This window comes from Hemitrygon akajei, chromosome 22 (assembly GCF_048418815.1).
Source record: "Hemitrygon akajei chromosome 22, sHemAka1.3, whole genome shotgun sequence".
In the NCBI taxonomy this organism is placed as follows: domain Eukaryota; kingdom Metazoa; phylum Chordata; class Chondrichthyes; order Myliobatiformes; family Dasyatidae; genus Hemitrygon; species Hemitrygon akajei.
The window spans coordinates 55,998,159-56,012,268 of NC_133145.1; the positions used below are offsets into that span (position 1 = coordinate 55,998,159).

The 14,110-nt window shown below is 42.0% G+C and overlaps 1 protein-coding gene across 1 annotated transcript in view; it reads left to right on the top strand.

Moving 5' to 3' along the window:
- The window catches only part of rptor (regulatory associated protein of MTOR, complex 1), a 483,948-nt gene that overhangs the window by 305,093 nt on the left and 164,745 nt on the right, over positions 1-14,110 (top strand). The window contains exon 20 of the mRNA XM_073026287.1: positions 1,493-1,651. Coding sequence (XP_072882388.1) covers positions 1,493-1,651 — 159 coding nt within the window. The remainder of the gene's footprint in view (positions 1-1,492; positions 1,652-14,110) is intronic.

Sequence of the window (14,110 nt, forward strand, 5' to 3'; positions counted from 1 at the left end):
CAACGCATGTTACTGTATGGTTCAATGTACATGCGACAAATTAAGCTAATCTGTTAAAAATTTATTTCAATATCTAGTAAGATTCACATGAATTCCCCATTCCTGCATTAAATTTTTTGAAACTTAGCTTGAACAGACAATCTAGAGATGGGGTGTTTTGCCTTTTCAAGTTTCTGTGCAGTGTCAAGAACATTTAGTCAGAACTGCCTTGCTCTTGATAGTTGGAACCAGGAAAAAATGGTAAACACTGCCCAGCCGATCACAGGCTCGTCAATTCCTTCCATCCAGTCCCAGTCCATATTTTTGTTTGGGCCTCTTTTCTATGAAAGGATGCTCTGGTCCAGAGAGATTTCACCAGAATAATTCCAGGAATCAAAGGGTTAATGTATGAGGAGAGATTAATGGCTTTGGGCGTGTACTGGCTGGAGTTTAAAAGAATTGGGGGGGTGGGGTGGAAATCTCATTGAAGCTTTCCGAATATTGAAAGGCATAGACATAGTGGAGGTGCAGAGCAAGTTTCCTATAGTGAGGGTGTCTACCACCAGAAGTCACAGCTTCAGAGATGAGGATTTTCTATTGTAAATCTATGGAATTCATTATCACCAATGCCTGTGGAAGCCAAGTCATTGAATATATTTAAGCAGAAGTTGATAATTTCTTTATTAGTAAGGGCATCAAAGTTTGCAGCAAGTAGTAAATTGGGGTTGAATCAACCATGACAGAATGGTGGAGCAGGGCCTAATTTTTCTCCTGTGTCTTATGATCTGAATGATGCATTGCTTCAGGAAGGCCAGTAATATCATCAAGGATGCCTGCTACCTTGTCCATTTGCTTTTCTCTTTACCATCTGGGAGAAGATTCAGGAGTTTGAAAGCCAAGTCATCCAGACTTAAGAATATGTACTTCCCCACTGCTATCATACTTCTGAACCAGTCACTTCTTCCACAGTCCTTCCTTTCCAAGTGGTGCTGCCATGTTCTTGCATTTTTAATTTTACCTCAGTAATTCCTTGCTATTGATGAACAGTGGTATCTTGAGGTACAGGTAAAAGCATTGTGGAGAAATAAATATCGGAAATTAATGAAAATTAATGTGGCATGGTAGCAAAGTGATTAGTGTGTCGCTGTTACAGCAGCAGTGATCTGGGTTCAATTCTGTCACTGACTGTAAGGTGTTTGTACGTATGTTCACCCTGGGACAGTGTGTCTTTCATCAGGTGAGTCAGTTTCCTCCCACGTTCCAAAGACGTACAGATTAGTTGGTCACATGGGTGTAACTAGGCAGTGCAAGCTGTTACTGTGTTCTAAATAAACATCAATAGATAGAATGAAACCTTTTGTATTTCCAGGTTTGAGCTTATGTTCATGGCTTTTGACGAATTGAGTGTATTTCTCAAGTAAATGTGTTTTTCATTGATTTAGATTCAAGACATGATGCATATAAGTTTTGTGTTACCAAAGGTCTTCAGCCCTTCATCTCAATTCTTTTCCAGCGGGCAGCTCAAACCCCTTCTCCCCTGGGTATCTAAGTACGAGCAGTAGTGCCAGCAGTACCCTGGGAAGCCCTGACAATGAAGAGTACATCCTTTCGTTTGAAACCATCGACAAAATGAGGAGAGTCAGCTCCTACAGCTCCTTGAACTCACTGATAGGTAAGATTTAAACTTTCATTTCTATCAGAAGTTGCTTTTCAATGTTGCTCATTCTTTTAGGGGCCAAATAAATTCTGAATTCCTGTCAGCTTTATAGCAAGATGTTTTTTTTTCCTGCATTAAAGTCACAAGACAGTTTACCAAATACCTTCACTCTTCTTTATAGTCATCCTTGTGCAGACCCTGTGAAGAAAATAATTTGCAAACCAGGACTTACCTAATGAATGGGCAGGTGCTGAGGAGTGCAGTAGAACAGAGGATCGGGGAATATAGGCCTATTATTCCTTGAAAGTGGTGTCACAGGTAGATAGGTCTGTAAAGAAAGCTTTTGACACGTTGGCCTTCATAGATCGAAGTATTGAGTACAGGAGTTGGGATGTTATGTTGACATTGTGCAAGATGTGAGGCCTAATTTGGAGTGTTATGTGCAGTTTTGGTCATCTACCTATAGGAAAGATGTAAATAAGATTGTAAGAGTGAAGAGTCATTTTACAAGGACGTTGCTGGGATTTGAGCACCCGAGTTATAGGGAAAGGTTGAATAGGTTGGGACTGTTTTTCTCTGGAGTGTAGGAGATTGAGAGTTATAGATGGGGTAAGTGCAAACAGTTTTTTTTCCCACTGAGGTTTGGTGAGACTAGAACTAGAGGTCATGGGTTAAGGGTGAAAGGTGAACTGTTTAAGAGGACATGGGGAGGAACTTCTTCACTCAGAGAGCGGTGAGAGTATGGAATGAGCTGCAGCAGAAGTGGTGGATGGGGGTTTGATTTCAACATCTAAGCAAAGCTTGGTTAAGTGCATGGATTGGAGGGGCATGGAAGTCGATGGGATTACGTAGAACAGTGGTCCCCAACCTCCGGGCCGCGAGGCATGCAGGGGGTGCAGCAGTAGCCGGAGCGCACCCAGCACATCTTTAAGAAAAAACCCGAAATAAACAAGCTAATTAATTAGGTGCCGCCCAGCACATAAATGGCGGCCCAGATCAGAGGCGATTGCCGATTTCACTTGCTCTACGCAATCGGCAATCGCCTCTGATCTGGGCCGGCATTTGTATGCCTGGAGGTTGGGGACCACTGATGTAGAGTAATAGTTCGGCATGGACTGGATGGGCCGAAGGGCCTGTTTCTTTGCTGTGGTGCTGTGTAGTGTGGTTTGCCTCTTGTGAAAATTTGGGAAATACTTTATCTGAATAGATTCCATTCCTACGTCTTTCCAAGGTATTTAATACTGACAACAGTAGGCTGTTGCAATAGTAAATAATGGAATTGCTTTTCTTTATGTGATTTATATTTCATGTTTGTTATTGTATATCAGTGCTTATGAAGTGGGAAATTTATTTCAAAGTTCAAAGTAAATGTATTATCATATACGTATATGTCACCATATACTACACTGAGATTTATTTTCTTGTGGACATTCATAATAGATACAACTAAACACAATAGAATCAGTGAAAAATTACACACAAGCAAAAATGGACAGGTGACCAATGTGCAAACACAAATCAAATAATAACAAGGAATAAATACAGTACTGTGGAAAGGTCTTAGGCACATATATATACCTAGGATGCCTGAGACTTTTGTACAGTACTGCATTTGTCAACATGAAGCGGGGAACAGGTCGTGGGACAGGTGGCAAAGAAGGAATGCTAGGGTGGGGATTGGCATGGGCGCAGTCACATCTTCCCTGACACACTGTGCATTTGATTCCAAAGAGCTGGTTTATTAACCATTACTGAATGTCTCTCTGGTGCTTCCTGCTCCCTCCCCTCTCCCTTCCCCCTTTTCCCAACCATGATTCCCCTCTCCCTTCTCACACTCAGTCCACAATAGAGGCCCATATCAGAATCAGGTTTATCATCACTCACAAGTCATGATATTTGATATTTTTGTGGCAGCAGTACAGTGCAATACATAAAATTACTACAGTACTTTTTCAAAAGTTCTAGGCACCCTGGCTATACATATGTGCATAAGACGTTTGCACAGCTTGTTGATTATGTGCAGTGTCGTATGACATGGGCAATCATGGCCTTTTTATGGCCATGATTGTTCTTGACAAACTTTTCTACAGAAGTGGTTTGCCATTGCCTTTTGTCCAGTGTCTTTACAAGATGGGTGACTCCAGCCATTATGAATACTCTTCAGAGATTGTCTGCCTGGCATCAGTGGTCACATAACCAGGAATTGTGATATGCACCAGCTGCTCATACAACCATCCACCACCTGCTCCCATGGCTTGACCCGGGGGTGGGGGGGGGAGGTGGTTGGCTAAGTAGGTGCTACACCTTGCCCAAGGGTGACCTGCAAACTAGTGGAGGGAAGGCACACCTGACAGCTCAATTGGTAGAGACGTATCTCCAACCCGCCACACATCTGCACAGCACTGTAAATAATAAATAATATTGAAAACATGAGTTGTAGAGTCCTTGAAAGTGAGTCCAAAGGTTGTAGAATCTTTTCGGTGTTGAGATGAATGAAGTTGTCCATTCAGGTTCAGGTTGAAGGGTAATAAATGTTTGTGAACTTCCTGTACTTCCTTCCTGATGGCAGCAGCAAGAAAAGAGCCTGGCCCAGATGGTGGGGGTCATTGATGAACTGGGCTGAATCAACCACTTTCTGTTGGCATTTGCGTTCCTGTGCATTGGTGTGTCCATACAAGACCACGATGCAACGAGTCAGGGTGCTCTCCACTGTGCATCCCTAGAAGTTTGTCAAAGTTTTAGATGACATGCTGAATCCATGCAAACTTTCTTTTAAAAAGTAGAGGTGTCTCCACTGTCCCAGTTGTTCCGGGGATTTAGGAAGGCAATATATGTACCTCTCGGAAAATAAAGGGTCTTGCATCTTGTCTTTCCTCAGCATATTTTCTATTATCGTGCAGCCAGCATTATTGTTCATTGCTAGTATCATGACATTTACTAGAATATTTTAATAGGCTAAATAAGGGTCTGCTTTACCTGACTTAACTTCAGTAAATGTGATCATGATCTCCCATTGCACCAGGTGAATAGCTGATTAATGATCTCTCCACAGTCGTCACATTGATTACCATGCTAAAGGTAAAGCGTTATTATACTCAAGATGTGACAGATTGATTTGACCAGGGTTAGCTGTATACCCAGGGTGACTGACCACAGGCTTACTGCACTTGGCATCGCTGTCCTTTGATCAGGCAGGATGCCTGTGGACACTGCTGAGGGCAAGCTCACACATATTTGGAGTGAGAGCAACTCACATCTTTATAAAGCCTTTAACAGAGGAAAAGTATAAAAAGCCAATTGAGATACTTGAACTCGCTCATAAAATCTTTTTGGAGAAATACAGAACTTGTCAATATGGTTTGTTAATAGATTTTTACGTCTCGATGCCAGCTGCCTCTAATTTTGAAACTGTACGGTTTACTTTTTACTTTCAAGCAAGTTAATCTCTCATCTAATCAACTAGGAAATTGATATTGATTAGTTTACTAAATTGGAAAAGCTGCTTGGGTTGAAATAAGCAACTGTATTGGTCTGCCCTTTGAATGACGATCCTTTGTGTAATGCTGTTCTGTTGTACCCATACTCACCTGCATCTCTATTGAGTCATCCTCTCTCTTCCTTCATTCCTCGCATAGTTCTGTTGCATTATTTCTATTTGATATTTATTCATTTTTAAAACTCTTGCCTTTGTTGAACGTGTATCTCTTTTTCAAGATTTAGATGCATGCAATGCATGGAGAGTTGGAAGACTCGATTCAAAGTTGGCTTAGTCACTAAAGGTAGTGGTGGAGAAGCATTATATCGATAAGTTAATCATCATCATCATTATTATGTGCCTTGTATGACGTGTTGATCATGGTCTTCCTCTCTCTAACCATGACCATAAGTTTTCTACAGAAGTGGTTTGCCATTGCCGCCTTCTGGGCAGAGCTTTTATAAGATGGGTGACCCCAGCCATTATCAATACTCTTCAGAGATGGTCTGCCTGGCATCAGTGGTTGCATAACCAGGGCATGATGTGCACCAGCTACTTATCCGACCATCCACCACCTGCCCCCATGGCTTCACGTGACCCTGATCAGGGGGGTGGGGGCTAAGCAGGTGCTACACCTTGCCCAAGGGTGATCTGCAGGCTGGCGGAGGGAAGGAGTGCCTTATACCTCCTTTGTTAGAGACGTACCTCCACCCTGCCACACTTAACTGAATAAATGAATGAATGGCTTGGTCAAAAATGTAGATAGCCTGATTGGTAAGTTTGTGAGTGACATAAAAAATTAGACTTGTAGATAGAGAAGAAGGTTGTCAAAGTTTGAGGCCCTCCATTGGTCAGGGTCAACCATGGATATTGCGTCTCAGCTGTCTACGTGGTACGTAAGCTGGGGCAGAGCATACCACGCAGCAGGCTCCCCCTCTCCATGCAGTGAAGAATTCAAAGGAATAGCAGAGCCTGATGACTGTTTAGCACCAGCGACGTTGCAGAAATTGCCAGTCAACTTTTGACTGCCTTCGACACTCCAACTTTAGACATTTCCTCAGGGTTTACTCCCAAAGTCTTCCATATGAGTGGCAGCAGATATTTGAGATCAGAGTTTTCCTTGCAGATGAGCTGTCAACCATGGTTGACAAGCCCATCAGCCTGATGAGACTTGTTTTATGATGCCAGTAACCCACCTTTAACCCTTCTGCTGTCAGTGGCTAAGCCACATGGGAAGGCCAGGAGCTGGACTTGGGTGTCAGGGCTATTTGAGACACAGGCCATTTGCAGCTGTGGCTTTCACCACTATGGTCCTCATCACCACCATTCTTTCCCTGAGCCTCTCCACCTCTTTCTTTTGCATTAGGACCCTCCCTTATTTTGACTAAAGGGTATGACTGTGACAACCTTACGAAAAATGTCAAAGGATACAGCATAATATAAACCAGTTGCAGGTGTGGGCAGAGAAATTGCCAATTAAATGTAATCAGGGTAAGTATGAGATGTTTAGGAGGTTAAATGTAAGGGGAAACTCTTCAGTAAATTGCAGGGCCCTTAGGAGCGTTTACGTACAGGGGAATCTTGGAGTCCAAGTCCATAGCTCCCTGAAGATGGCAGTACATATGTATGTGGGGTATTAAAGGACGCGTGTGGCATTTTTGCTTTCACCTGTCAGGGCACTAAGTATAATTGTCAGCAGGTCGCATTACAGCTTAATAGAGTTTTGGTTAGGTCATATTTGAAGTATTTGGGGCAGTTTCTGTCACCTCAAAACCAGTAGAATGTGGAGGCTTGGGAGAGGGTGTGGCAGAGGTTTGTCAAGTTGCTGTCTGGAATAAACAGCATTAACTATGAGAAGAGTTTGGATAAACTTGTATGGTTTTCTTTAGAGAAATGTGAGATACATTGATAGGATAAATAGTCTTTCTCCCAGGGTGTAAATGTCAAAGACGAGAGGACTAAAGGAAAAGTTTAAAGGAGATGTCCAAGGGATTCCTTTCACAAAGAATGGTGGGTGTGTGCAATGCATGCGGGGCGGTTGTGGCTGCAGACACACTAGCAGCATTTACAAGCCATCTAGACATACACATGAATGCCCCGGGAGTGAAGTGATCTGGATTGTGTTCGTGTGGATGGATTTAGTTAAAATTGATATCTAGGTTCGCACAGGCTGTGGGCTGAATGGCCTGTTCTTGCGCTATACCGTTCTATGTTGCATCTCACCTGCTCACCACCACCTGCTTTGGTTCCATTGCATTAACAAATATCCTGGGTTTCTCAGAGTATTTGTGTGCTTGCAGCATTTTCCTACAAATATCCGTGAATGTTGTATGTTAGGGCTATTGATGGAGGGAAAACTACAGGCCAGGACACTTAAAATTCATCTACTTGTATGCACTAACCTTGATCATTGAGAGCATACAGACCTTGATGCCATGCTTGGGAATTGGCGTCTCTGACACCCTGAGGTCGATGAGTACTGTACTGAAGTGTTAGCCTGTATCTTGTACTCGAGTCTCTGGGGTAGATTTTGAATCTGCAGTAGTCTGACTCATTAATGTGAGTGCTCCCAGTAGCACCACACCACAACCTAACAGTTAATCGTATGCTGTGTTTATGGGGGAGAGCCAGCTGTCTCACCCACTGTTGCAGAGAAAGTGACATTATGGGGCTGTGCCTGCAGAAATCAGTCTGCTCTTCATTTAAAGTTTATATTTGTAAGAACTTTAAAATTGTGAATAGTCATGATTTCACAAAAGGTTTGTACTTATAGAAATTATTGCAAAAATCTAGAGGGAGTTGCCCTACAATGAATCACAGTTTTCCATTTATTGAATCAAATTCCCCATTAATTACTCTGTAATAACATCTCTGCATAGACTGAAACACAGGGTATGGCAATCTAGAGAAATGCAGTGAATGGGAAACACAAAATCTTATTAAAATTGATGGTTGCCCAATTCTTACCCACTGCTGATTTTAATTCCATTCTGTGAGGTTCAGTAACTTTTCTAACTCTGTTCTCTGATGTCATCAATTCTGTTTAATGAAAATATTTTTGAATCAGGGATGCAGAATAACAGAAGGATGTGAATATTTATGATTCTGTGCATCTTTTAAGAGGTAGTTGATGGTGATGTCATCTTGGTTTGTGGAGACGATCCCAGCTTTTCTCAATGCCCCAGTTGTTGGTTTGTATCCTGAATGTTAAACTCAAAGTTCAAAATACATGTATTATCTAAATATGTATACTATATACAACCCTGGGATTTGTCACCTTACAGGCAGCCACAAAACAAAGAAACTCACTAGAACCCACTTAAAAAGAAGACTGTCAAACCCCCAATGTGCAGAAAAAAATCAAATCATGCAAATAATATAAGTAACATTCAGAACTGAAGTTCACAAAAGTGGTTCATTGCCACAAAGCCAGTCACAGCCGATCCAGGAGCCCATTAGTTTCTGTCCATAGCCTCTGTTCTGTTCAGTAATGAGTAAACCTCACAAGCAGCAAGCTGAACACCAGCCCATTCCCCTCTTCCAGCCCTGACACCCTCACCTGTTTGATCTGGCCTGGCGCTTAAATTGGATAAACTGTGGTTCTTTCCGCGCACTTGGACCCTGCTGTTTCGATACGCCCTGAGACCCACTCCCTCGATTCGGCCCGGACCTGAGCTTTCCAATCTGCTCTGCTGCTTAAATCGATCAAAGCAGCATCCGTAGAGATGAATAAACAGTTGATGTTTCATACCGAAACTCTTCATCAGGACTGGAAAGGAAGTGGGAAAATGTATCCATTCCTCTCCATAGATACTGTCTGACCTGCTGAGTTACTCCAGTATTTTGTGTGTGTTTCTAAAGTCAACCTAGTTGCTATATGATGTAAGTTTGTTCTTAGTTAGTGCTCATTGGAGTAAAAGCAGGCTGCAAGTGAAGAAATAAGAAACAATGATATTTCCCAAACCATAATTTGATAACACAATATACTTTCTTCACAGGAGTAAACCTGAGGAAAAGCCATACAGATTCAGTTTTATTTCACATATCTCCATACTGAAATGGACCATTTGCCTTAACAACCAGCACAACCTGAGGACGTGCTGTGTGCAAGTGTCACCACACATTCCGGCGCCAACCGGCACATACCCATAATGTTCAGCAGGGCAACAACAAAAACAGAACGAAACAAGATGACAGCAAAACAAGCCCCATATATATAGATACATACATACATACATACACACACACGCACGCACGCACGCACGCACGCACTCACTCACTCACTCACTCACTCACTCACTCACTCACTCACTCACTCACTCACTCACTCACTCACTCACTCACTCACTCACTCACTCACTCACTCACTCACTCACTCACTCACTCACTTCTCCAAACGAGGACAAGCCATCCCCAGCTCCAATCATGACCTATTAAATGAGCAATCAGAATAGGAGGAAGATCCTGTCCACCTAATCTCTTTGACTGTCGAGAAGAGGACTGTGAAAATACATTAGACATGCTATTTTGAGAGTTTCCAGAAAAATATTTGGTTAAGCTGTCAGTTAACATCTCCTAGTCTTTTGGAGATTCAGGGTAAATCTTGGAAATGGGCACCAATTTGACAGAAGAATGGCAGCCAACGAGTCCTCAAGGACATTATATGGTGTGGAAAGGAAATGCTGAGTGGGAATTCATATGGGTAATGCTGCTCCTAAATTAGCAACTTGGATCAAAAAGTGGATGACACAGCTACCGTCAGCTCTTTCATCGATGACTATCAGAAACGTCAATGTTAATTGTACAGTGTTCAATTCCAAATAGTAAAACGGGCCATCTGGCTGGCTATAGAACTCAGGGTGCTTGAGGGGGTGTGTGGGAGAGCAGGGGGATATTGTGCCTTGGCTAGAAAGTGGCAAATGCTATCAAATAGCATTCACTCATGGCACAGAAGTATCTTCAGAAAGTGACAGTCTATTAGCGTTCGGTGAGATTGCCACTCATTGAATACAATAGATGGTACTTTCATTGAATGCTAAGAAAGTCTCTAAGCAACTATTTCCAAGTGATCAGTGTTGGCAAAATATAGAACAGTGTACTGTCCGTAGAACAGTCTGTACTGCATGGGAACAGGCCCTTTGGCCCACAATGTCTGTGCTGACCATGATACCAAATTACTCCCACTTGTCTGCACATTGCTTGTATCCCTTAATTCCCAGCTTGTTCACTTGCCTGACTAAATTCCTCTTAAAGATTGCTGCCGTGCTTTATCCCTCTCCTCTGACAGTGTGTTGCAAGCACCTGGTACTCTCTGTATAAAAGAAAACTTGTCTTATAAAGCTCCTTTAAACATCTTCCCCCCACCTTAAAGCTCCACCCTTTAGTATTTGAAAGATCTTGTTGATCTACCTTATCTGTGCCTCACCTGTTTTTATATACCTCCACCAGGTTGCCCTTCAGCTCCAGTTGCCCACAGAAAACAATCTAAGTTTGTCCAACCTCTCCTTAATGCTGTAATTTCTGATCCAGGCACCATCGTTGCCCTGCTGCTGGTTTAGCAAGGCTTGAGAAGCTTGACAGAATTCGAGACAAAACAGCCTGCTTCATTGTTACCCACTGCCCCTCCAATATGACTACACATATGCCATCGAAATACTACAATTCACCAAAGCTTTTGCCAAGAGTTCCTCACAAAGCTGTAGATTACAGGGCATCCTGCTTCGATATGAATCATGTTTCCTCCAATGATGCTGGGCAAATTTTTGGAATTATTTACAGCCCTGTAGGAGTACAATAACTCCTGCAGTGGTTCAGTGATATGGGTAGGAACCAGCACTTAAAGATGGTCCATAAATACTGGTCTTGCCAACTACAAATGCAGTCTATTTATAAATCATGAAAACTTACTGGTTTGTTACATTAGAGCTGTTTAAACCATTGCTTTACAACTCTAGATTTGAGATTTTCCTAGAATAGAACATAGAACACTATAGCAATGTACAGGCCCCTTTCGCCCACAACGTGTGCTGACCTTATAAACTAAGATCAATCTATGTATGCTAATAAAAATATTCAAAGTGTCCCAAAACTCCCCTTTGGTCCAAAAGAGCTTCATGTCAGCCCTTTGGTAGAAATATCCAATTAGTTCCACAGCTCTATTTTCTGTACTTATTCAGTTCTGTTTTCAATGTTATTGGTAAATCTGTCTCCTCCACCTTTTTAAATTGTCCATTCTACATTTAGTGTCCACTTTATTAGTTATACCTGTACACCTGCACATTAATGCAAATATCCAAACAGCTAATGATGTGGCAGCAACTCGGTACCTGACAGAATGCAGACATGGTCAAAAGGTTCAGTCGTTATTCAAATCAAACGACATCATGGGGAAGAAATGTGACTTTGACCGGGGAATGATTGTTGGCGCCGGACGGGATGGTTTGAGTATCTCAGAAACTGCTGATCCACTGGGGTTTTCGTGCACAACAATCTCTAGGGTTTACAAAGAATGGTGCAAGAATGAAAGAAAAATCCAGTGAGTGACAGTCTATGGAAGAAAACGCCTTGTTAATGAGAGAGGTCAGAGGAGAACGGCCAGACTGGTTCAAGCTGACAGGACGTGACAGTAACTCAAATAACCATGCATTCCAACAGTGGTGTGTAGAAGAGCATCTCTCAACACACAACACATCAAACCTTGAAGTGGATGGGCTACAGCAGCAGAAGACCACAAGCATACACAGAGTGGTCACTTTATTGGGTACCTGTATCACAGTGTTTACACTAGAGGAAAGATCCCCCCTCTTGCTTCCAGTAATTTGCTTATTACCTTTAAATCTGTGACTTCTGGTTATTGACTCTTCTATCACTCAGAACAACTTGTTGCTTTCAGTTTGATTTTTAACTTCTGTAATTATGATTAGATACCAGGTAATCTTACTTTATTTTATTTAGGTTATGCGTAGTTCTAGGTTTTTGTCAGAGGTCCAGGTTTTGCACAAGCTCTGCTTTCCATTACCTTATTCTAGAACTTTCATTCTGAAGTTTGCTTTTCGTTCCAGGTTCTCTGGTCATTTTGCATCAGGTGCATATCTGGCCATCTGGTATTCCAGAGCCTGTTTTCCAGCCACATTGATCTTGCTGTCTTTCTAGATTATACAGCTTCCAAGCTTTCAAAGGGAAATCAGTACTGACAAATGATTTCTCTTTGACTTCTGCAACCTCCTTCATCTCTTGCCAGGAATCTGGAATGCCACCTCTTATTGAAATAATGTCAGAACCAACTTCTGCCAAGTTAAAAGTGTTATATTTATTTTGAGCCCAGGGAATTTGTCCAGTTAATTATTTGACAAGGAGAACCATACCCTGAACAGTGGGGTGAATCAGAATCGGTTTTATTTTTGCTGTCTTATGAAGTGAAATGTGTTGCTTTGCGGTAGCAATACAGTGCAAAGGAAAAAATAGTGCAAAAGAAAAATAATGAGGTTGAGGTATTGTTCATAAAACAGTACAGCAGTTTGGCCCTTTAGCCCACGATATTGGAACTAACTTGTAACCTATTCTAAGATCAATCTAACCTTTCCCTCCTTCATAGCCCTCATTTACTTGTCCTCCATATGCCAATCTAAGAGTTTCTTAAATGTCTTATGGTCTTATTGAGAATCCCAAGCGAATGGGTTGAGTGGGATCTAAGGTCAGCAATGATGGAATGGCGGAGCAGACCTCGATGGGCTGAATGACTAATCCTGTTCCTGTATCTTATGGTCCCTAATGTATTGGCCTCTACCATCGCCAATCGCAGGACGTTCCACACATCCACTACTCTCTGTAAAAAAAACATGGCTCTGACACTTTTCTCCAATCACCTTAAAGTTATGCCCCCTTATATTAGCCATTTCCACCCCAGGGAAGAGACACTGGCTAAGTAGGTTCATGGGTTCATAGACTGTCTGTAACTAAGCTTTAAAGGTCAAGAGGCTTTTTTTTATATACTGTATTTCAAATCATTTGGTGGCTTAGGGGCAGTACAGTGGGTCAGCTGACAGAGCTATTGGGTCACAGCTCTAACAGCCTGGGATCAATCCTGATCTCCGATGCTATCTACGTGGAGTTTGCCCATTCCCTATGTAGCCAGTGGTGTTCCGTATCAGTGCACTCATTCCTCCCAAAGGTTTTCCACTCTCCATGTGAGATTAATGTGGTTGTGCTATCTTCTCATGCCCCTGCATGTTGATGAGCAATTTAATCTGAGGAAGATAAGGGGACTGGGTATACTTAAAGTAGAGATTAGGTTCTTGATTTGTAAGGGCATCAAAGATTACGGGGAGAAGGCAGGAGAATGGGGTTGAGAGGGACAAAGAATCAGCCGTGTTGGAGTGATAGAGCAAACACTTTGGCCAAATGGCCTAATTCTGCTCTACAGTACGTATTTCTACAGTATTCTATGGACTGTAGGGGGGAGTAAAGTAGAATTAGCATTGGATTAGTGTATGCAAATATTAAATAGCCTGGAGTGATTCAAACAGCCTGATTCTTTGCTGAGTTACTCTATCTGTACTTTTTCCAAGACAGCAGTGTGATAATGTTCAAATGTGCTAATAATCTGTTTAGAAATACTGACCAAGTTTGTAATTGAACTGATTGACATGAATGTCATTTGCAAGATTCTTTTAATGATGCACAATATACAGATTCCTGTATGAGGCTTGATTAATAAGAGTTAATTGATGGTCATTCAGTCCCTTTGACTGGTATTGCAATTAAATATCAAAATCCTAGGAGCGGCAAGTGAATGGCAGCTCACATGAGCAATGCTTTTAATATTGATCTCCATTTCAGCTTCATTCTGTCTTCCTGATTTTACCATAATTTTGACTGTTGTGAACTTGAATTTCAAGTGCAGTTTGGGGGAAATGGGCAGAATCCCTATTTCTGATCACAGAATGATAGCTTCTTTAGAAAAGAGGCCATTTGACTCAATTTGCCCATGCTATCTCGAT